This window comes from Catharus ustulatus, chromosome 20 (genome assembly GCF_009819885.2).
Source record: "Catharus ustulatus isolate bCatUst1 chromosome 20, bCatUst1.pri.v2, whole genome shotgun sequence".
Classification (NCBI taxonomy): domain Eukaryota; kingdom Metazoa; phylum Chordata; class Aves; order Passeriformes; family Turdidae; genus Catharus; species Catharus ustulatus.
This window is the reverse complement of record NC_046240.1, coordinates 8132113-8156353: the sequence shown is the minus strand read 5'-3', so window position 1 is coordinate 8156353 and position 24241 is coordinate 8132113. Positions and strand designations below refer to the sequence as shown.

Here is a 24241-nt window from a genome sequence, read left to right as displayed (position 1 = left end):
GCTCTGAGTAACAGCACAGGAGCAATTCCAGCTCTCAGAGTAACAGCACAGGAGCAGTTCCAGCTCTCAGAGTATCAGTACAGGAGTAGTTCCAGCTCTCAGAGTTACAGCACAGGAGCAATTCCAGCTCTCAGAGTAACAGCTCAGGAGCAGTTCCAGCTCTCAGAGTTATAGCTCAGGAGCAGCTCCAGCTCTCAGAGTTACAGCTCAGGAGCAGCTCCAGCTCTCAGAGTTAGAGCACGGAAGCGGGTGGAGTGCTGGGTGTATTTGGGATGGCACAATCACACTGCTGTTAGGGTGGAAGCTCTCAGTTTCAGTCTGTTCTTTCTGCATATTAGTGTACAGTGCTGCCTTGCTTTGATAAGCAGAGAACTCAGCAAAGAGAAAATAAACTTTGCTGTAAGGGCAGCAGTGTGGAGCATGGCAAAAGGGAAGAGTCGGGATCCCACACAGCAAGCCAAGAGCAGCCGTGAATGCCGTGTGTGTGAGAGATTGACAGAGCAGCCACTTGTGATTCTCATTCACGTGTTTGGCTGGGGACAGCTTTTGTACAGAGCTGCTCAAATGTATTCCAGGAGCGCAGCACTCAAGGAACTTGGCCCTGAGGGAATCTTAATGCACCCACAATGCACAGCTTTGAGCCAGCAGGTCACTCGAGTGTCTGGAGTTATCGCAGGAGTGAAAAGTGAATGAACAGGATGTTTTGCACCAGGGAGTCACCTGCCTTCTGCTTTCACATGGTGAACAAGCAGTGACAGTTAGTAGTCACTATTGCTTAGGACTTGTTCTTTGGAGTTCTCTTAGGGATTTTTCATGACTTTTCTAAAGTGATTTTTTGTCCCCTGATTTTCAGTTAATGATTTATTTCTACTTGGTGGATTTTTCAGATTGAGATTTTGTCATCAGAATTGAGATAGTGAACTAAAACAACTTGTTTCAAAAGCATGATGAAAAGCCTGGGCCCAATAGATTGATTTGCTCTAGAAAGGTAGGACATCTCTTAAAATGATTAAAACGTAAAACCAGAAATCTACTAACTACACACAAAAAAATCCATGCCAAATCTTGAAATGTAAATACTTAATACATGGAAATGGACTGGGAATCATTCCAGTTCATGCTATAATTTCAGAGATGCAGTATGTGTAGTACACAAAACTATCAAAAATTATTCTAAGTGAACTTTCAGGATTTGTGTTCTCTTAAGTGAGTCCCGGAAACTGTGAAAGATATAGCAACTGAAACACTTCAGATGCAAACTTAATGATTAAACTCAGAAATGCAGAGATCAAAGAGAAACTGCTGGGAAGATCTGAGAATTAAGTCAGTTACAGATGTAAATAGCAGTTTCTGAACAAAAGGTCTGTTGACAGTGCAAGAATGAAATCTTCAATCACTCAAAAAGAAAAATATTGGAGGATCAAAGAACATATCACCAGACAGTAAAATAAGACCTCAACTGAATTAGTTAACTAATTAATTTCAGCTTTAAGTAAGGGATAAGTTTTAACAGGGACTAATTCTTTCTTATGTGGCTAAACCAAGTACAGATTAATAAAGTGAGAATTTGGAATTTTATCACCATCAGTTACTTAAAGGATAAGATCAGATCAGAAACTGTGTTCCCAGTGTTTACCATTTAGCACAGATACACAAAATTCACACATGGGAAAACTTATCTAAATGTTTCATAGGGGAGTTATCTGGGGTTTCATGTTATCTGTGGTTTCATATGCCAAAAGTTGCTTCATAAGGCTTTTACAAGAGTTTATCTTGTTTTTGGAATGCTGCTTAGGAGGATATGATTCTGTACACTATAATCTGGATTATCCATACTCCAGAAGAAGTTTTACTGGTTGTTGTCATGACTGTGCTCAAAGTACTTTATCCATGCTGAAACCATCTCTGTAGAAGGATGTGAGAAACACAATAGGAGGCAAATTGTGACCAATCCTAATTCCAGTTTTTGGAAGGAGAAATAAATCTGTGTGTGGTATAGTTTATGATTTTTGTTGTACCAGTACAATTGATGCTGGCACCAACATGCTTGCATTTAGAAGATACAAGGCTTTTCTCTGAGGAAGTTCTATCTTTCCTGAAATTGCTACTTATGACATAGGTCACCCAATGCCACACCAGAATTCCACCTACCCTTCAAAACTTAGACAGGTTAGTGAGGTAAATTGAGCTTAGCATGACTGCTCTGCACACCTCTGGCAACAGACAAGAAATAAATCAAATTAAAGATAATTAAGAAATATATTTTGTGGTGTTGACACTTTGGGAGTATGTAGGGGAGATGACAGATATAGTTTCAAATTGTTGAAATGTGACTGGCATTCCACTAGGTTATGAATTGGCAACTAGGACATGATGACTGACTAGTTGTAACTACCCTGCTGCATTTAGACAGAATGTCAGCTACTCACCAACCAGCCAAATGACAAAATCAAATTAAAAGCCACACTCAGAGCCACTACTGTGCAAGCCCCTGGAGACCCTGAATAAGCAGATGGATCTTATACTGAGTGCCAGATGTGAATTGGCAAGGAAATAATTCCAGAGGCATCATTCCCCTTCACTGGAAATTCCCTGTGTATAGAAGTTCAGATCTTGGGGCAAAACAGAATGCCTCAAAATGAGTAGGAGGAAAAATCTGATTCATAAAAATTCAAGTTCAGAGCCAATGCAGAGAATAAAGTAAAGGTTTTGCCTTTTAAAAGAGATGATATGTAAAGTATTAGATAATAGTTCTGTTAAAGCATTAAATGAAAATATTTACACTTGTTGGTTTGGGGGTTTTTTACCACTTAGAGCAGAAAAAAAGAAAAGAGTGAGTGAATGAAATTCCAGGAGGGATTCAGATCTAAAGTTGCAGAGTTAGTGCCAGCAAACTGCAAGACTAAAGCAATGCATTGACAAAAACTAGCATTTTCCTATCAGAATGGGAAAAATAACACCTGTCTAGGACGTGTACCAAGATTAATGCTGGTATGGAACAGTCCAACTGACCAACTGCAAAGTCTTAAATCTAAATTTTTGGATGCACAGAGTGGAATTGCAGTGATGAAACCACTATTTATTCAGATTGCTGGTTTTGGCAGGGGTGAAACCAAATCATCATGTAAATTATTTTAATTACAAAACTAAGGAAGTTAATGTAGTCCAAAGTTTGGGCTAGTCTATTTTTGAGAGTAAATTCCAAACTGTTTTATTAACAGACGTACTCATATGTTTTTAAATCGAAGTCCCACGTGCTCAGTAAATGCTTTGAGGGCTTTGTTAAAAATATATCCTGAAGGGATGAACCACTGGCTCAGCTGAAGTCTGGGGAAACTTCCCAATTCTTTTCATGAGGTCATAACATCACTCTCATTGTTTAAAAGACATTTTCCTAAAGTACATGTTAATTGTAAAATACTGTACATCTGGGGGCATCTTCTAAAAAGCTATAATTGTTTCTATACTCAGGAAATTAAATAGCAGAAATAAAAAAGATAGATATAAATAAATTTGTAATTTAAATATTTTTCATACAAATTAACCATTAAATGTTTTTAAATGGACAAAACTCAAAGGAAAACCACTGTGATTATTCCTAATTCACAAGGTATCCATTGCTTGCAGACATAATCTATAAATATTAAACTGTGACAGCTTGCCAGAACTTCTCTGCAAGGACCTACTGGTGGAGTTTTTCCAAAGAGACTTCATAAAAGCAGCAAACTGCAGGACCCTACAGCTGCCAGCTGCAGCAGTTGTTTCTCCAGTTTTCCCAATAAGATTTGTTGAAACTCTCTGTATCACAACGTCTTTATTGGTAATGGATCCCTCCTTAATTTGCACTGATGCATTTGGAATGTCAGCTTCCAAAACAAGGCACATGGGAGGCATTTAAAGTAGATTTTATGAAAGGGAAATGAACAAAGAGCATGTCAGGTTCCATTTTGATTTGCATGACAAATCCAGCATGCAGTGTTCTGGTGGGTCGGGCTGGGCTTGCCTGCCACTCACGGCGTTTGTCACTTTGGTATGAGCACTTTTGACAGTCCGTTATGTTAATTGTTCTAAGGATTGTTTTGCTGGGGGAAGAAAAGGAAAGGCATTTTTATTTTTGTACTTGTTCCATCTACAGGAAAGGAGGGATATCTGAGGGAACAAAATTTTTTTTCAATCGGGTTTTGATCTATTTTTAAAATAAATAATCCTGTAAGGTCATCAATGAAGTTCAGTATTTTAAATCTTATTGTTACTCACTCTGTGGTTTTGAGTGGGAAGTGATAGGCCCCTAAACTAGAAACTTGGGGAGTCTATTGTTTTGGTGCACACCATTCTTTGATCCTTTGAGTCCCACAGTGATGGGTCCTGCAGAGTGGTTTGTGCTGTGCCTATGTGCTTCTATGGGATGATATTGTGGTGCTTTGACAAGTGCTAGCAAGAAATTTAATTCCCTCTGAGGCCTTGTTGGACACCCATTGTTAGCAGTGTGTGGGGAACTCTCAGACCTGTTGGTAGATCTGTGCACAGGACTGAATTCTCCTGGAGGCACATTCAAGGTGGAGGTTGCTGTGGCCCCTGAGGCCACATACACTCCTCTACCATCTACATTAAAACAGTCATGGATGGTTTGGGGAGTTTCAAAATCCCTGACTGACTTCAGGGGGCAGAACACTGTAGGTTGATCACAGAACAGTATTTTCAGACTGACAGAACAATCAAAGTTTCAGAAGACTCTGTTGTTTATGTTGGTATCTCTCTTTTGCAGTTACTGCTGATTTTCAGCCAGAGAAGAGCTGAAAGGTTGGAGAAAGAGGAGAGCAAAAAGACAGAATTTTCCAGAGGTTTTTGGGTAATGGCTGACATTTACCTTTTCAATTCATAACTCCTACACTGCATGTAGTGTTCTCATTTCCATGTTGGGATCTACATGCACCATGACAGATTACTTTTAAGTACAGAATGCTTTTTAGTATAAAATCATGCACTCAGATGCAAAAGTACTCAAATGAAGTGAAACAATCCAGTAGTAATTTCAATCACAATCTTGCTCAGCAATTCAGTGTGCTAATGTTACTTTTGATGCCCAGTGCTGACCTCCTTAAGACCCACTTTAGTAAAATCTGTGGACTTGCACAAGAATCAGCTTGAGCTGGCACATCTCAAAATATCAAACCTAATATAATTAACAAATTACTGGTGATTATGAATAACACTCTTCCCCCACCACTGAGAAGGACTGCTGTGCTGCTCTACTGAAAGCTGAACTCAGTGGGAGGTGAACTCACTCAACTCTAGGTCCCAAGGGACTGAAGGCTTTGGCTCACCAGTGGGGATTTCTGTGCTGGGACAGCCCTGCCAATCCCCCTCCCACCTGTGACCATTCACTGGAGGACAAGGGAGTCTCCAGGGAGGAAAATCTCCATCAGGAATTGCCTTTTTCCTTGAGGGGTGGGTAAGGGGTCCCTTGGCATGAGGCAGCTGCAATCCAGAGCTGCCTAGGTCACAACTTCTGAATGCAGAACCAGTCTGTAGTTCTTGGTCTTGTGACTGGATGGTGCCTCTCAATTTCCTGGTAGCTTTCTTGTTTGGTTACTTCTTGGAAAATCATGTCACTATTTCCTGTCAGAGTGAAAAATTGCTGAACTAAGAATTAGTTTAGTTTTTTTTAATTGGCCCAAACATTGAATAAAGCCACCACAAATCCAAGTCACAGTAGGTGAAAAAAAATACTGCTGTTCTTGATTGTTATTATAAAGTGTTTTGTCTTACCTGTACTTTTAACAGAAGTCAATTGCTCAGGTACTCACTCTGTACTTGGCAACACCTCTTATGACTTTTGACTGGTAAGGGAAAAATCACTTGCCTTTTTTTGGTTATTATGTGTGAATTCTGTGCCAGAAGCCCTCTTGCCTCTTCACCTTATACTTGTTTTTTCACCTGCCTTTTTCCCCAGCAGGGAGTGATGGCTGTGATAGGGTAGCTTTGGAGGTAGGGTTGATTCTGTGGCTGACCAGCTCAGTGAAAGCAGTGACAACTCAAAGCATAAACAGAAGATACTGCTGTGGATAATATGCATTTAAGGAATTTTCTCAATAAATTATCTCCCGTCTCAATTTTTATTTTCTGGAACATCTCTAATTTCAGAAACAAAAATTTACTGTTGTCTGGTTTTATAGTTAATTTCCTCAGAATCACAGACCTATGGAATGTTTTGGGTTGGAAGGGACCTTAAAGATCATCTAGGTTTAACCTTCTGCCATGGGATGGGTTCCTTCCACTGGACCAGGTTACTGCAAGCCCTGTCTAACCTGACCTCGAACATTCCAGGGATGGGGAATTCACATGTTCACTGGACAACCTGTGCCAGTATCTCACCACCCTCACAGCAGACGATTTTTTCTTAAAAATTGGGAAAATGGAAAGAGTAAAGGTGCCATGTGAGAGACAAAGAGAGATTTGTCCTGGAGGAATCCCACCGAGAAGCAAAGTGCTGGAGCAGTTCCAGGCCGATGTCCCATCACTGAGCCTGGTCAATGCCACCGTGTTTAGCTGCAGGGTTGGTGCCAAGAGGATGGTGCCACATTCTTTTTGGTGATGTCCAGCGACAGGACGAGGAGCAATGGCCATAAACTAAAACACAAGAAATTCCAGCTCAACATGAGGAAGAATTTCTTTCTGTGGAGTGTGGCGGAGCACTGGAACAGCTGCCCAGGGAGATGGTGGAGTCTCTCTCTGGAAACATTCCAAACCCACCCGCCTGTCCCCGGCTGCAGGTGACCCAGGCTGGGCAGAGGGGTTGGACTGAGCTCCTTTCCAGCCCGACCGAGTGTGCGGAGGCTCTGCGGCTCTGGCCCCGCCAGCCGGGCAGGGGGCGGCAGAGCGGAGCGGCGGCTGCGGAAGCGGCGCGGGCAGCGGGCGGAAGCGGTGCCGAGCCGTGCCGGGCTGTGCCGTGCCGGGCTGCACACACCGGAGCCCCGCGGCCATGGCAGAGCGCGTCGAGCAGCGGCTGGAGGATCGCATCCCGGAGCTCGAGCAGCTGGAGCGGGTCGGGCTCTTCACACACAAAGAGATCCGGTGAGCGGGGCCGGGGCTCGGGCGGGCGGGTGAGCGCACGTGGTGCCGCCGGGAGCGCTCCGGGCGCTGATCTCCCGTTCCCGCAGGGCTGTCCTGAGAAAAGCCTCGGCTCTGGAGTACAAAATCCAGCGGAGAGCTCTGCGGAAGGAGGATTTCATTAATTACATCCAGGTAGGCTTCACCGAGCAGCAGTGCGGGGCAGCTCCTGGTGCAGACCCAGCTCAGTTTGACCGGGGTGGTTTTGTAGTGACCCACGTTGGAAACAGGTCGGAAAGCGAAGACTCCTCCTGACCTCATCCCTGGTGTTCATCTGTGAGCAGCTGTTGGCACCAGAGTATGAAATGTAGCCAGGAGTTGGTGCCCGAGTTTGGGTCAGGCTTCTCTCGGGTTGTGACCTTTGCCTGTAGTTTCTCGCCTCTCCAGGATACAGAGCTCCCAGTTCCCCGATGTGCTGTGCAAACTGTAGTTACGGGGAATTAGTAAGTTCAGTATTAGGAAAATGTTCCTGAAAGGGTGGTCAGGCACTGAACAGGCTCCACAGGGAATGGTCATGGCCAGGAACCTGACAGAGCTCAAGCAGTGTTTGGACAGCGCTTGAAGGCACAGGATGAGATCTTGGGCTGCCCTGTGCAGGGCCAGGAGTCTTAGAAATGTAGTGACCCAGCCAAAAATTACTGCTTATGTTTTCCTGACTGTAACATCTATTTTCCACTTGATCATCAATTACAAACTTGATGTATTTTTTTCTTGCCTTGCTGTTATGTGCCTCCACATTTGCTTTTAAATGTTTTTTTCTCCCCATTGTAGTATGAAGTTAATCTGCTGGAACTGATCAAGAAAAGAAGAGCAGTAAGTTTTTCAGTTGTTAAGAGTGCAAAATACTTTATGCCAAATTTTCTATTGCAATAAAATGAGTATTTTTTTCCTCCTAGCGCATTGGATATTCGTTTAAGAAGGATGAAATTGAGCACTCCATCCTGCATAGAGTCCACAGCCTGTTCAACCGAGCTACAGGGAAATGGAAAGTAAGTTTGCACTAGGATTTGGAATTCTTTTTTTCTGCATGCCAGGTCATTGTACCAAGGGTGTGTTGTTTACTTGTCAGTGTACCAGTGATTTTGTACATCATGAGATTGATTCTCTTCTTTTGATTTCCAACAGGATGATGTCCAGCTCTGGCTTTCCCATGTTGCATTTTGCAAGCAGTGGGTGAGTTTTCAAATCCTGATCTTACCCAGGTTGACACTGGTGCTTATTCACACACTTGATTTAAAGATAGGGGGTATAAACTTTACTGCTACATGCTGTAGTACTGAAATAACTTTGACAGTATTGTTAGAGCTGCTTGGGATTTTCACTGATGTATGTAAGTGTAGAATTTGACTGAGAATGAATTAATATGAAATTTGATGCTTGCAGGGGCAAAGATGAGGCTGCATTAAATCTGGAGTACCAGATTTGGTTTGAGAGAATCATAATATTGATGATACCTTCTCTGAAGTGATTCACTTGTCTGTGATTTGTGATTTTGTTCTAAATATTTATGGTAGTGGCTGTACTGAAAAGCCTAATTCTGTCAGTTTTGTACTCCATAAAGTTACCCGTGCAAGGCTTCACATTACCAACATTCAAGTCTTGTCATTTCTGTACTGAAGAAGGTGACTGCATGGTGGTGAAGGTGACCAAAGGAAAATATAGTTTCTATCTCAGAAGAGGGCAGTGAAACCATGGGTTTGGGACTTGGGTAACATTTGTGTTGTCTGTGTGGTTCAGAAAATTTGAGTTAGCCATGCTGCTCTAATGTGGTGACATTTAAATGCTGGTCACTACTGAATAAATACGAGAAACTTTCTATCATAGATAAAGTAGCAGAGAAGCATTTTTTTCAGAGCAATTGCACTACAGAAACTTTCCTATAGAAACTTTGGTGCTAGGAGTTCAATTCAGTACCAGAGCGGGTGAAACAAAACTGCTTCTTTTACAGAACGCAAAACATCAACTCAGTAAGGTGTTTTCTACCATGTTGGCCATTCATTCCAATAAACCAGGTAAGTAGCACAATGGTGAGTGCTGCATAAATCCCTCAGCATAGATTCTATGGTGTTGGTTTAAATTCTTGTAGATCTCAGCTCAGGCTGTTGAGCTGAAGTTCCTACTCTCTGTTCTTTGCCTTGCTGCTGCTTCACAGAGAAAGGCTCTGACAGGGTTGTGCTGAGCAGTCATAAAGGGATGTGAAGTAGGTCAGAATGGCCAGTTCCCAGGTGGATTGGGTACTTGGTCAATGTGGAAGTGAGAGATGTGGAGTGCTCATGACTGCTTTTTGGCTTTTGAAGACATCATTAGATCTGTAGCTAAACCAGATTAAACTTCCTGGATCTGCCTGTCTGCTTTACAGTGTTACGTGGGAGATAATCAGTCTTATTCCGGGGCTGAGCTCTTGTTGAGAGGTTAAATAAATTTATTTGTGTCACCTGTTGCAGAACTGTGGATTATGGCAGCAAAGTGGGAAATGGAGACACGACTGTCATCAGAAAGTGCCAGGCATTTGTTCCTTCGTGCTTTGCGCTTCCATCCAGAGTGCCCCAAACTTTATCAAGAAGTGAGTTCCTGCTTTTCTTCTATTGACCACTTACTTGATCTGTCAGAGAAAATCAATTCAGCATATTTCCCACATCTGTCTGAAACAACTGGAAAAACTTGTTTTTCCATTTGCAGTAAAATGTCAAAAATGTTTTAAAAACCACCCCCAAGATTCCTTTCTAAGGTACTGTTAAGCTCTGCTGGGACGTAATTGTCAGGCTCGTTCTGGCATCCCCAATTTTTGTTGAGGAACTTGGTTTTCTTTGGGGGCAAGTTAAGGTTTAAAGAATGACTGAAAAATTATCATTGCTATCTGTTGGAAATTTCTGAGCAAATACAAAGGGCAGATAGTAGTAGGTGCACAAACCTTCAAAAACCAAGGCTCTAGGATGTGTGGGATGTGTTAAAGTCCTCATTTGTATCTCCTCAGAGCTTGTTTTACCCTGTTTGTGGACTTAGATTTTTATGATTTATCTCCACACTAATTTCATTTTGTTGTCACTCTTGCAGTATTTCAGAATGGAACTTATGCATGCTGAAAAACAGAGGAAGGAGAAGAGGGAATTTGAACAAGCAAAGATGGACCTGGTAGGTCAGCTAAGCATGCTTAAGAGATATTGTCTGCTTGTGTATTACATGTTGAAATTCACAGTTTTGGATTAATGGTTTGTTTGACAATGACTTAGAGAAAGTTTTTGTTCATGTCCATACCTTGTGTGGAGCTTCTCAAGTATTTGCTGATGCTCAGCTCTAATACTTCATGCATTTATTTTTATTTGCATTTGTAGAATCTTTTATTACATTCCCCAATCTGAAAATTAACAATAATTTCTGGAAAGTAATAGTCAAACTTCCTACCACATTTCTTTATAGTTGACTTATGCAAATTACATAAAAATATTCTTGCATGAAGAAAAACAGCAATGCCTTCTGATTTTTCTTTCCCTGTTTGCAAAAAGGTTAGCTGAGAAAGGACAATAATTTCTTCATTGATATGCTTGATATTTCAGGGGGAATTCAATTACTCTGAAGAAATTCTCAATGGGGAAATGGCTCGCATAGTCTATAGGGATGCTTCTCAGAAAATCAAAGGTGAATGAACATTTCTTTTACTTACTCATTAAGAAAATTGTAACCTTTAACCCAGTTCTGCAGTTGGCAATGCTGATAGACTTGGCTTCAATGCACACACCGAGATCCTTTTTTCAAATACACCATTTCTTCAGTAGAACCTATTTAATGCCAGAGTATAAATGAATGCTGCTGGTAGTTCTGATTGCATGTCTTTCCTGCAGGCTGACATCTCTTACAGCACTACAGCTTTTGGGCTGAAGAGGCCTAGTGCTGGGTTACAGCCTCAAAACTTGATTGTTTAAAAAAAACAACCAAAGGACAGTTCAGTGTTACACACCTTTTTACTTTGCTGAATGTTAGATCACAACTAATCAGCTACCACTAGCAGCAAAAAAAGTAAGAATTCAGACTAATAACAAACTAAGCTAGATTGTTTTAAATTAAGTAGGATAGGTAAAAATCAGCCCTTTTATTGAGAGAATTGGGTAAAATAACTGCAGACTTGTAACAGATATCTTTGAGAACTCATGATAGATGGTGATATTTTGGAAGACTGGGCAAAATACAATAACAAACATTAAAAATTAGTGGGGGAAAAGGACATTAGACGAAATTTCAGAAAGAGTTGGCTTAATTTAATTTTCTGGAGAAATACTGGAAAAAATGGGCATACAAATGATTTGTAAGTACCTAAAAATAGTGAGTAATGGCTGGTAGGGGTTCACAGTGATCTGATTATGTCAAGTCATGTCACTTGGCATTTTCTAAGGTAAGTTGTGGAGATACAAGCTAGACACAATTCATGGACATCTATTTTGTGCAGCTTTGGAGTGATCTGTCCTGAGTGTGGAGCATTTTGTGTTTTCATGGCAGAGTCAAGTGAGGGAGTAGAGGAGGTGCTGATTAAATTTGCATGTGGAACCAAGCTACAGAAATACAAAGTGCAGTTGATGTAATGTGTTGAGGAATTCTTCAGCAAATACTCCACTTGATAGTTTTATCTTCTCTTGAAATGTAGGTGTTGAGTTCCAGCTGGCTGTGCTCTCTATTGCAAAGCTCTTTGATTTTACCCAAGATTTGCAAAAAGAAATCCTTGAAAGGTGAGTTGTGGCTTTGTGTTGTATTTTTATTTTATTTTGGTTTGGTTTTTAAGAAACATATTCTCATATGTTCTCTGACTTACAGTGGACTGGCTGGATTTTCAGAACTAAAGACTGTTCCTCTGTAGGGAAACAGTGTTAAGGCTTATGTGAAGTCCTTTAAGAAAAACAAAAGCATGATCTTTACAAGAGGACACTTGTATATAACTTCAGAAAGGGCTTTAAAAAGCTGCTAAGAAAATGTAGATAAAATACAGTTGTCACTGACTAATTACTGCACTTAGTTTCCATAAATTCACTCCAGGAGCTGTGGATTTTCCTGGTGTACTTTGGTGGGGTTTTGGCATTTTTTGTTTCTCCTGTTCTGCTCAAAAGAAAGATCTCTCTTGACAGCTCTCTGTCTGCTTCTTGCTATTTCTGGAGAATATCCATATTGAATAATATTTTTAAAAGCTAATAATTTGTCTTTCTCGTGTGGAAAGGAAAATATTTTTTTTCCTGGCATTTGGTTACTTAGCAATTAACTACATTTCTGTAGCAATGTAACAATTTATAACAATCTTAAACATACCTGCAGGTGAAGAATGGTGGCTGTGGGCTGTTACAAGATGTTGTGTTTAGTTTGCAGACCAGATATGCTGATGATCCCCTGACGTGGGACTACATGGCCCGCCGGGAGCTGGAGCTGGGGTCTCTGCCACCCACTGAGCAAAGCACAAAACAGAAGAAAGTCTCAGAAATGGCCCAGAGGGAGGAACGGTGCTGTGCAGTCTTTGATGAAGCTGTGAGAGCAGTCCCAACAGGTGAAATGTTCTGCCTGCATTTTAATATTTGTTTCTAGTACTTGAGCAGCCTGTGAAAGCCTTGAAGAAGGTGATGGCAGGCTGTACCATACCTAAGAGGAGGAAAGCAGATCTTGGATGCTACCTCTTGGGATCTATTTTATGTGTTATTTGGGTTATTTTCCAGTGTATTTATGCTCTTGGAGGAGCTGCTTAACTGAAAGTGTCTGTTGCTGGTCAGCTGTAAGCAATGGTTTTGAGTTGCCAGGGGAGTGGATATCCAGCTTCAGCCTCTAGGATTGTTTTTACTTTTAATGGAGGTTGTCAAGGGACTGTTTCTGGAGTGATCTCAAACTTGCTGCTTACAGCCTTTAAAGCCATAGAATAGTTTCAGTTGGAAAGGATCTTTACAAATCTCAACTGAACTGAGAGTTTGATGCTCTTTACAAAGAGCATTTACTTTCTGCAGCTTGGACTGGGGAGCCATTTTAAAGTGTAATGTTATAAATCTAGGGCCTCTCTTGTAATGCATCATTTTAAAACAAAGTTGGCATTAACATTTTGTATCATTTATATCTTTGTATTTCTTAAAGACAAATATTTGTGCTTATTCTAGTGATTATCTAAAGTGTGCTATTATGCCTTTGCTTCTACAGAGGACATGTGGAAATGCTACATCACTTTTTGTTTAGAGAGGTACAACAGAAAAACCAACAGTGCAGAATTAAAGCAAAAGGTAAAAATTTATTAGGAAATAATACTAACAAATCATCCCTATTTTTATTGACTTCTGTAATACCTCAGAGAAGAAGCAAATACATTTTGACATTTTATCAAAAATACTTAGCTGTGGCCATCATTAAAAATAGCTTAATCTCCATCTGAGGAAATCACTTTTACTGCCAGGTTCACAGGTGGCCTGCCTGGACGTGATTAACCTTGTCAGTAAAGTACAGTGACCTCTTTGGATGAAAGCTAAGACTGCAGACTTGTTAATCATGGAATCATGGAATGATTTGGGTTGAAGGGGATCCTAAAAATTCACTGACAGGTCCTTCAAACCTGTGCTTGTTCAAAGAAGAGGATGAATTAAAATGGGCAAAGTTTGGTGCTGGCACGTGGGTAATTCAATTATGCATCTCTGCTTAGGTGTGACTCAGTGAATTAATTAATTATCCTGTGCACCTTGGTTCCCTAGGATTACACTAAAAGAACAATGCAATGTTGTTCATTGCTCCTTAAGGAAGAGAAGTAAATGCTCAGATTTCTATTTTATCTTGGAATGTTTGCAGGTACCCAAAGCATTAGACACATAATGTGTAATTAGATACTCACTGACATGATACACAATCCAGTGGGCTTCTTGGAATGCTGGAATCTGGTATATATAGGAATAATGTTTGTTTTCTATTTTTTTCTTCTCTGTTGGTTCTAGAGGCTGGAGAGGACACTGAGTGTGTTCAGCAAAGCCCATGAGTCCAGTTTGCTGTCAGAAGCTCTCTACAAGCAGTGGGTAAGAACTAACACAGAAGAAACAGATGCTGAGGCTTTTCTGCATTATTTGTGTGCCTGTCTTGGCCATTTTGAGTAGGCACAAAGATGAACAATATTGGTTCAAAGCCCTGCTTTTTAACAAAGCCATATCTGCTGGGTTTTAGCTTCAGCTCTTACTGGACTCCAACCTCTCTGAGAAGGCTGTGGAGGTGGCAGAAGCTGCAGCCAGGCACTTCAGCCAGTCCGTGGAAATCTGGCAGATGAGGCTGCAGGTGCTGATCCAGCTGAAGAGGGATGATGTGACCCAGTGTTTTGAAGAAGCCATTAAACATGTGAAATCTAAGGTCTGTGCTGGCTTAATAGACTTGCATGCATTAGTCTTGGGCAGAAACCTCTGATGATTGGTTGTTTGTTTTGGGTTGATTTTTGGTTTATTTTTTAAAATTTTTAAATTTTTTTTTTCTTTTTTGTTTTGCTTTGTTGTTGTTGGGTTTTTTGTGAGTTTTGTTGGTTGTCTTTTTGTTTACAAAGCATTTAAAGTACCTAACCATTTTTAAGGTCAGAAATAAGAACTTGATGTTTCACATGCAAATTGCATTCCCAAGTATTAGGGAATTGTCAATTCACTTAAAATTCACATGCTTAAAGTTTGAATGCTTACAGGTGACATTTCACATATTCTCCTAGCAGCAAGCTGGAATGGAAAAATGTGTTTCCCTTTCCCTTGTCTGATACACCAAATGCCTGTGTGGTATTTCAAGCCTTGAATTAGCTGTGTGCTCTCCTGCTCTGTTCCATTTCAAACCCTGGGCACAGTGAGTGAGGAAACAGGGAGCTTTCTTTCCTTTTTGTTCTTGGAAGTCACCTCTGTGTACTGCAGTGCTCAGTGATGCAGAACTTGATTCTCATCCCTGGCATTACAGCTGTTCAGCTAAGGATGATTTATCCTGTAAGTGAGGAAGGAAATGAGAAGTGATTTCAGTGTGCAGTTCAAAGCTGTCTTTCCAAGAGCTGTGTCCAAAGGGGATTTTTTATGGCAGGTAATACAGAAGCTGATGGCTGTGTTGCTTTGTTTCTGTAAATCAGATTCACTGTATTTCAGCCATTTGATGTGTTTGCTGACCTTGTAGGGCACTTTGCCATTGTGGACCCTCTGGGTGGAATGGAGTGAGGGCACAAGCAGCAAGGAAGACACAGAAGCTCTCTACCAGGTACTTGGCTAATCAAAATCTGTTTTTATGTCTATTCAATAAAATGGAACAGTGTGTGTGGATGGAACACGCACCAAATGCTTTATACTGAAGTTCTTTCATGGATGTGTTGATATCAAAGAATTTCAAGCAAAACTGTGTGCATTAAAAAATGCAGTTGGGCATAGACTTACAGGCACTAATGCCATCCCCACGTTCTAAGGCATATGCATGTTTGTAAGCACAACCAGTGATGGACTCTGCTTTGTGGTCTAGAATATTTGGTCTGTTTTCAGACACCTGTCTGAGAATTTTCCAATCTCTGTGAAAGCATCAGTCTTGTTACAGAAAAGTCAAGATCAGAATGAGGACTTTAATCTCACTATGGATTTCCTCAGTAGTGTAGGACAAAACATTTTTTCTTTGCCTGGCATGTTGGGTTGTGTTTTTTCCTCTCCCATTTCCAACATAAAACGTGTATTTCAGGTGGAAGCTTGAATTCAGCTGTTTGTATTCAGAGTATTGTGAAAGCCTCTGCATGAAGAGATTTATGGAAATGCCAGTTCCAGCTGTATGGGATACTGGAGGAGAAATGTATTTTAGACTTAGGAGATCACCTTTGTGTCAGATGCTTAACTAGGGAGAAGCAATAATTTGGCCATTTAATTGTAGGCTATGTGATTTGTTTATTATGGTTTTTTTTTTTCCTTTTAAACTTGCAGAGATCCTTACATGCCACAACACCTGCTGAATCTGTGACTATGAAAGAAATGTATCTTGACTGGACTTACAGAAATTGTGGTTATAAGAAAGTTAAAAGACTCTTTACCAGGTAAAAAACCCCCAAACCTTCAAACCTAATTATTTTAGGGTATATGTTAAAAGTCCTTAAGTCTAAAGTCACTTACTTTATTTCAGCCTGTGTGAAAATCGTCCATTTTCACTTGACTTCTTCAGGAAGATGATCCAAATAGAAAAGGAGCAAGTAAGTTGTTGACTATCCAATTAATGCTTTGTATTTGCAAAATACAGTTCTAACTTGGGATTTAAATAGGAAATAGAGTAGTGGTGTTAGTCTGTGATCAGTTTATGTTTGTCCTGTGCAGCTGATTCACAGGATGTGATACAAACCCAAGTTCCATGGTAACTAATCTTCAGCAGTGTGTGTGTGAAATTGCCATGGCTCTCTTCCTTTGTCAGAATCTAATCATGCTGCAGATTCACTTCTGTACAAAATAAATGGCCTTTTAATACCTTCCTTTTTTAGGAATCCAGCAAAATGCTTCATCTGAGAGAATACTATGAACGTGCCTTGAGGGAGTTTGGTTCAACAAGTACTGGTAAGGGGGATTCTGTTTTTTATTATTCATTCATTCATTCATTCATTCATTCATTCGTTCGTTCACTGCTGCCTCTTTTATTTCCATCCATTTCAAAAGGTACCTGTTTGTTCTGCCCTTTTGCTTGCTGTCATGCAGGGTGGAACTTATTTCTTCTGTGCCATTAAGTGTAGGACACTGCAGGGATCTCTCCACTGTCAGCCCAGGGTCATTGGCACTGGGATGGCTTCAGCACAATTAGGAGCAAATCAGGTTCAGACACTGGCTGGCATAAGAGATGTGTATCACTTTTAATTTGAATTTATGAACAGGATGGAGCTATAAATTTATAATCAAGATTTCTGCAATATTCCTTTTAAGAAAGTACACAGCTCAGTTATTGTTGCATTATTTTTGAAGACATCACTGTTCCAGCTGGGAATAGAACCCAGAATTTTGCTCCTCAAGGTGCCAGAGATTGTAGTTTCACAAAGTAAACTCTATTGCATTAATATCAAAGAACCTAGAGAGTTTCTAGTTAAGCTTGCTGAGTTTGTTAAGTAATATCTAGTTGAAATCTAACCAGAATTTTCATTTTTCTTTTAAAGATCTCTGGCTGGATTATGTCAAGGAGGAGCTAAGTCATCCCCAAGGCAAACCAGAAAACTGTGGGAGCATTCACTGGCGAGCTATGAAGATGTTGCAGGGAGACCTGGTGGAAGATTTTGTTTCTAAATACACTTTATTGCAAACTGGAAATTTATGAAAAACTATACATAATTATAACATGACTGTGCATTTTTAACTTCTTTGTATAAAGGCAAATACATTCCTAGATTTTATTAAAGTCTACCTTCTTCACATTTTATGTGACAAAAAAGAATAATCATCTCTGTTGCAGTCATTGTCCTTGGCTGTTTACAGAGCCACAAACCTGAGAAATCAACATAAATGCTATCCTTGGACCATCAGAGAAATGTAGAGAAAGTACAAGAATATGCAGCAAGTATTCCTTTGTGCAATTTCCCAGTGAGCGAAGGGTGATGTAATGACAATACAGGGAAATATTTCTTGATTTTGCACTCAAGTAAAAATTGCAGCTCCTCTTAAGCAATGAATTCCAGTAACTTGACTAGCTGGGAATTAAGTTTGGAGTAGCAGTCTGGTAAGATTCCTTCTTCTGTGATCAGATCTGAGGTACATCCTGCTTTTGTGTTTCCCAAGCTTTTAGCCAGGCCATCTCCTATGCCATCTCTGCCATGTCATTATCTGACACTGAAACTTCCTTACTGATAATCACTTACACCTTCCCTGTCCCTTACACTTCTACTCCCTCTCCTGAACCACTTCTTGCTTCACCAGTTGCACAACTAAAAGTTTTTAAGTGCAAAGTTTGGAGTTTTAAAAGCCCGACAAAGCTGGTAACTCCATCATTTCAGAAAGTGGGCCCTTTTTTATCAGCTGTTCTGGTTCCTCGCAGAACTTTGCCATTTTCCCCAAGGATAAACATTCCCTGCAAGAACATGTGCTTGCCACAACTGCTCAGCCAAGGCGCTTCCGGTCTCTGCATGTTCTGGGCATGCTGCTACCACGAGGCCGGCAGGAAATTGTTACCTTTTGGCAAGGGGAAAACTCCACCCGGCCATTTACATCTTAATGAGTGAAAAGGTGCTTTGTCAGAGCTCTTACGCCTGTATTTGTCCGGGGTGCAGTCTCGGTTGCATGTTGGTGTTGGGTCATGTTTGCAGCCGATGATCTCGGAGGTCTTTCCAGCCGAATCGCGCCTGTGATTCCGAAGCTGTGCACGGTGGGCTCCGCGGGCTGGCTCCTCCGGCATTGCAGGCATCGAGGCTGGAGAGGGAGCGGTGTCCCCGTCCCTGGCAGCCCTTCACGGCGGTGCCGCAGCCCGTCCCTCGGGCACAGCGGCGGGCGGGGCCGGGCAGTCGATGGTGCCCTCAGCCCGTCCCTCGGGCACAGCGGCGGGCGGGGCCGGGCAGTCGATGGTGCCCTCAGCCCGTCCCTCGGGCACAGCGGCGGGCGGGGCCGGGCAGTCGTCGATGGTGCCCTCAGCCCCTCGGGCACAGCGGCGGGCGGGGCCGGGTGGTCCGTGGTGCTCTCAGCCCGGCCCCGAAGGTTCGGAAGTCCCGAGGAGCGGGGGCGGCCGGGCCGCTGTGAGGCCTCGTCGGGAGTCCTCGCCCTGCCCTTGGCCACGGGCCTGCGGGCCCCGGTTCCGCACCCAGCGCGGTTCCTCCTTGTCCCACTGGAAGTGTGAGGAGAACTCGCCGTCTCCGGCCCTGTGCGCCCCTCAGAGCGGCTGGGGTTTCCTTCTGCTCTCCGTCCATCTTGGCGCAGTCCGTCAGTGCTGTTGGAGGGCTCCCACAGTGGTTGACTCAGTGTTAGTACTTTTTGTTAGTACTTGGTGTCTTCGTCACCTCTGATACTTTCACAGTGTGGTGCTGTTCCCAAAGGGACACGTTTTGGGCCGGGGTTGTGGGAGTGAGTGAGATGGGCTGATCTCTGTGGGGTAATGCTGGGGCAGCAGCACAGTTTGCTGTTCCTCTGCACATTTGCCTTCTGAAGTGAATGGTTGTTTGCTTTTAAACCTCTGGTTGATCAAAGGAACCAATGGAGACGCTCGGGAACTCTTAAATGTGGCAGCAGTTTCGTGAACAATCAGAAATGCTACTGCATTCTTTAAAACTTTTTTGTAGGTAATGATGGCTGCTGCCTCTGAGGCTGCAAACTCTGAGGGGAAACAGCTTCCCAATAAGACAGAAACTATGATCTGGAAACCCAGAAAAGGTAGGACAGAACAAAGCAGGTCATGAATATTGGAACTTGTGCTCTACTTGAGAAATTTACTTAAAACCTTTTGGTGATTTGTGGGAAATGCCTCTTTACTCACTGCACTAAATTATTTCCATGTAGATATTTGTATATGCCTAGGTACATGAGTAATTAATCAATATGATTTTTTTTTTTAACCAGTCTGTTTTTTTTTAAAAATATCTACAGATGAATGTGGTGAAACAAGACTGCTGGGTCTTTTGCCCTAGTTTACTGAGTTATTTTCCAACAAGAGTCTGTGTAAAATCCTGATTTGCACTGATGCTGTGGTGCAAGGCTATGTCCACTGTTCCTAAGGATCTGAAATGTGAAGCAGCTCTGTAGTGATATTACATATATAGTACATATGTAGGAAACTGCATGTATTACAGTAAGATTAGTAGTCACAAAGTGCATTTGTGTACCTCTCTGAATTATTGTGTGCCGAGCACTTAGTTGTTCTTGTTTAATTTCTGAGTATCTGTTGGTGCTTTCTACTGCTTTTAGAATGTTTGCTGCAGAATATTCCACCTGTTCCTCATGGCAAGTCTGAAGAAAGTCAGCCTGCTTCTACCTCTCCCCATGAAGATGATGTCAGTGGCTCTACTGATGAGGGCTGGTGCAATATATTTGCTGGCCTGGATGTGTGGAATAGCGAAATTTCCAATATACCTGAGTCTTCAGGGCAGCAAGATGCATCTGCCCAAGAGGTGGAGGACTGGGATAAAGAACTGGAGGAGTCTGCTTGTAGTCCTTATGGTGAGTACACATTTACCTGTGCTTCATTAGAGTTTTGGGTAGTTGGAGGTAGGTGTTTTGCAGGAGAGTGTGTTTAAGTAACTCCATGTTCTGTTTTGGGAAGCAGTTTCTTGTGTTGACCTCCTGGATGTGTAATGCACAATTTTGTTGTCAAATACAGGAATTAAAGGTGGTGTTGTGGACTGTACCTGTAACTCTTGCTTAAGCAATTGAATTCTTAGGGAGTGGCATGGTAAGGAGGAGAATTCCATGTTTGTGTTGAGTTTCTCTGAAGCAAGTTTTCAGTGTGTATCGTTGTTATTATGAAGCAGAAAAGTTCATGGCGTCCAGGAATTAAATTTTTTTTGTGTAAAAATTCTTCAAAAAAATTCAAGACTGATCATTGTAATGTCTCTCTAGAGCATGGAGGTTTTTGGAACAGTACTCAGTTTCTGAGTATGGTTTGTTGCTTTAACTGTAGATTTTTTTGGAGGTTTTTTTGTTTGTTTGGGTTTTTGTTTGTTTGGGTTTGTTTGGTTTTGTTGAAGCTTGATCCTCATAAGTGGTTGGGCACATGATCAATTCCCTTGACAAAAGTGGTAATGAATCGAGGGAGTTTCACTCACACCTTTTTAGAGTTGAATTATTCCTCCAGTTTGTAACTTGTTTTTGTGGTGACTCACATGTTAAGGAGTCTCAACCTTCCATTGGCCAGGCTGGTTCTTAGCACAGAATGGGTGGATGGAGTTTAGCCAGCAGGGGCTGACAACCTGCTGTGCCTTTGTTGGTGCAGAATAGTACAGTTTCAATTTTCTCCTCATTAATGTGTATCTTTTTGTAATGAATACAATTTTCTTTGCTTAGGAAATATTAATTCTCTGTTTATTTTAATCCCATAATTAAAATAAACTTATGTATTTAAATTCTACTGTTTGATAATGGAAGAGTTACCATTTTAATCTCTTAAATGATCAAATGGATTGAATGTTTTGAATTTTGTAGTGGAACTGTTCCTTTTCCCCCTCTTTATTTAACTTGTTCATCCCACCTGTAGCTCTTTAAATCCTCACTAACTAAGGCAGCTGTGATTATTGGATTCAGGTCTTTCTGAAGGATACCAAGTGTCTGATTTTTTTAACTGCTACAAATACAAAAATGTGCTTGATTGGTCATTTTGTGGCTTTTTAAATGTCTTAAGCTCTTGCTGTGATGCCTTGTTTGGCAGTGCTGCTGGAAGGCTGGCACGTGGGATATTGTGTTGGGTCCTCTACTCCTCCATGCTCTGGGCTTTTTCTTTGCTCAGTGTCTGCTGGCTAGAAATCTTTATGCTTCTGTTAAAACACTTTGCCCTATTTTTGTGCTAGATTGGTTAAATACAGGCCCATTAGGCTTAATTCTAGCCTAGTGGAAATGTTGTTCAGAGCCAGCTTTTACAGAACCCCACCCTCCTGTTCTGTCCAGTGACCCAGTTCTTAAAGGGTTTGGAGGACTCCTTATTGGGATGGTGCTATGAAAACAGCAGGAAGGGGGAAGGTAAATAATAGTTTCATGAGCCTTTTATTCCCAGGGAAAATGTGAAAAATCTGCATGCCTTGTAAGAGCTGCTGCCAGACATTCTGAGTCCCAGGTGTATCATTGAGCTTTCTGGAAATGTGTTTTGTCTGTGTGGCATGGACCTTCCTTAAAATGAAGACATTGCCAAAGTCTAATTCATGAGTGCTGGCAGATCAAACTGAAACAGTGAACTGGAAGATGCCATAGACCTCCATTATAACCTGCTACACTACCCCACTACTTTCCTGAGTATCTCCCATGGTTTAAACCTTTTATTTTATCTTCTTTAGATGCTGACGATTTCTCCTGTGGAAGTTTTGAGGACAATAATCTTTTCGGCTCATATGTTTGGAAGGAGGATTGGTTTTACAACCCACGCTGTCACCACACACCTTGCTTTGTTTTTCCTCCAAAAATTAGAACAGTTGAGAAGGGCCAGTTTGATGATGCTGAGGTTGAGCCTGGTCAGAAATAAGTTTGGCTTCTGTGTTGGATTGTGTTCTTCAGAGACTGAGCTGTGTCAAATCCCTTGGCTTTTGCAGAGTTGGACCTGAGGCCAGAAATGTGACACCATCTCCAGAGTTTTGTTTAGACTGTTTCTGAACTGTTCATAAACTGTCCACCCTTGCCCTGGAGACAAGAGTGCAGGTGCTGGGTGTAAGGAGTCATGCATTTCTGGAGGTTCTGTTTGTGTTATATAGATCTGTGTTGTTAATTAATTGCTTGAAAAGTATTTAATTTCTAAACCTCAGTTTGTTTGCCAGGCTTCTGTCAGTTTTGACATGCTGATCCCTGTGTTTTTGTGTAACTTTTAGTTTTCTTTCCTTTTCATTTGATGCTGTCAGATTGGCTTGGATAGCCTTAAAAACTCTCCCTCCTTCAAGCTTGTCTGTTGTATTTCCATATGGTTCTAATGACCATTTGTGATTCTTGTACTGGTGTTTAACAAAATCAGCTGTGGCAAGTACAGAACAAGTTGTTTTGTGTTTGTTTTTCTGTATTTCAGCATAAAGGAATTTCAAATACACGATACACATTTTGCAAATACACATGCTGATATATAGGGGGGCCTGCTCCATCCAGTAGGAAAGCTGGGTGCTTAAGGCTGCCTCCCTACAAAGATTTCTCCACATCAGACCTTCTTGTGTATGGACATATTACCCTAGAGTCCCACAGTTGTCCTGCACACAGTAGTGAATTAAGGTTCCTGATGGTGTTCTGCTGTTTGTGTTGTGGCAAATGAGATGGGAACACAAAATACCTCCACAGAGTCCCTAAGAGAAGAGGTGGAACTAGAACCAAATCCTTCTGCCTTTGCTCTGGAGTTAATGGAAGTTTTCTCAAAGGAAGTATGTAAGTGGATTGAGTGGCTTTGTCACCTGTGTAACAATAACCTTCAACATGCTCATGTTTCATTAATCAGCTTTATCTCAAAACATTTTCATGGCTTTGTGTTTAGACACTGAACTGGAGCACAGTACAATGGTGTGGGGGGTTGGTTTCTTTTTTCTTCTTTTTTTTAATCATCCAGTGTATGAGACTAAAATAATTCATGCACTAGTTTAAAAGGAAGAAGTAAATGACATAGAGTATTTCCTCAGTATTTTCCTAGAGAGCACAGAAGGACAAGAGCTTGTGAGACAAGAGCTTTTATTTGGGTACCTTTCAATTCCTGGTTGTGTTTTGGTACCTAGCAGTCAAAGCAGAGTGGAAGCATATTGTTGATGTTGCAAAAAAAGAGAGCCTGGTCTTTTATTCCCATGTGACAGAGTGATCTAGGTATTAATATTTCCATCAAAACTTCCTCAGTTACACCAATAACTGGTTCATCATCTCAACTGAAAAGGTTGATTTGTAGTCATAAATGCAGTATTCATAAAGATAAATTGAGTGCAGATTACTACTGAAGTAAGAATACACCAGTAATTGCAAAAATTCCTTGAAAATGCTTCTGTTCTTTCGTGGGCCTGCTTATCCTGCCTGGCTGTGGATGATGAGGCCCAAGGCTTTCCTGCAGAGGGCAGCAGAAAATTGTCTGCCCTGCTCGGCGTGTGCTCGGCAGTGTGAGCTCCCCGGGCTGGATTTCTAACCCTGATAGCAATTTAGATCAGAGTTCTGCATAGCCCTGTTGTTCCCCAGTGAGGCTGATTCATGGCCCTGATTAGTTTCTCATTTTTTTTTAATTTCACTCTGAAGTTATACTTACTGAACTGAAAAATTTCTCCCATGGCTGAGTGAAGAACATCACTTGACTTCAGGCTTAATATATTTTTTTTTTTTACTATGCTTGTGGGAGATATCCCACAGTATTCAATAAAGATGAAATGAATAGAATTCTGTGGAAGCAAACCCATCTTTTGTAGAACTGTTTTATAAGGATAACCCAAAAAGTCATTGTAACACTGATTAGGATGATTTTTCTTCCAGTACAGTTCCAAAATTCCATCATTCCTGAATCTTCAAGCCATTTCCCATGCACTTTATAAATCAGGGCAGTTTTTTACCCTCTA

The 24241-nt window shown here is 41.4% G+C and overlaps 2 protein-coding genes across 2 annotated transcripts; both read left to right on the top strand.

The window, feature by feature from the left end:
* The first annotated feature begins 6926 nt into the window (after positions 1–6926).
* On the top strand, positions 6927–17496 carry UTP6 (UTP6 small subunit processome component). Its single transcript, XM_033077083.1, has 19 exons — positions 6927–7074; positions 7161–7245; positions 7882–7923; positions 8007–8099; positions 8236–8283; positions 9059–9122; positions 9555–9673; positions 10165–10242; positions 10665–10746; positions 11747–11828; positions 12450–12631; positions 13267–13346; positions 14046–14123; positions 14269–14448; positions 15235–15315; positions 16017–16126; positions 16213–16279; positions 16562–16634; positions 17222–17496. Exons 1-19 carry the CDS (start codon positions 6983–6985, stop codon positions 17377–17379), a joined length of 1794 nt encoding a protein of 597 aa, XP_032932974.1. The 5' UTR covers positions 6927–6982; the 3' UTR covers positions 17380–17496.
* A 1422-nt stretch (positions 17497–18918) lies between these two features.
* COPRS (coordinator of PRMT5 and differentiation stimulator) lies at positions 18919–22672 on the top strand. Its single transcript, XM_033076846.1, has 3 exons — positions 18919–19415; positions 19947–20198; positions 22022–22672. The coding sequence occupies exons 1-3, from the start codon at positions 19328–19330 to the stop codon at positions 22204–22206; spliced, it is 525 nt and encodes a 174-aa protein (XP_032932737.1). The 5' UTR covers positions 18919–19327; the 3' UTR covers positions 22207–22672.
* Positions 22673–24241: the final 1569 nt, after the last annotated feature.

Bases quoted from the DNA above. Each gene is read 5' to 3' on its own strand.
- UTP6 (XM_033077083.1), top strand. From the start codon at position 6,983: ATGGCAGAGCGCGTCGAGCAGCGGCTGGAGGATCGCATCCCGGAGCTC. The intron at 7,924-8,006 runs GTAAGTTTTTCA...TTTTCCTCCTAG, and splicing joins TGATCAAGAAAAGAAGAGCA to CGCATTGGATATTCGTTTAA. The intron at 16,127-16,212 runs GTAAAAAACCCC...ACTTTATTTCAG, and splicing joins GTTAAAAGACTCTTTACCAG to CCTGTGTGAAAATCGTCCAT.
- COPRS (XM_033076846.1), top strand. From the start codon at position 19,328: ATGATGGCTGCTGCCTCTGAGGCTGCAAACTCTGAGGGGAAACAGCTT. The intron at 19,416-19,946 runs GTAGGACAGAAC...TACTGCTTTTAG, and splicing joins GATCTGGAAACCCAGAAAAG to AATGTTTGCTGCAGAATATT. The intron at 20,199-22,021 runs GTGAGTACACAT...TATCTTCTTTAG, and splicing joins GTCTGCTTGTAGTCCTTATG to ATGCTGACGATTTCTCCTGT.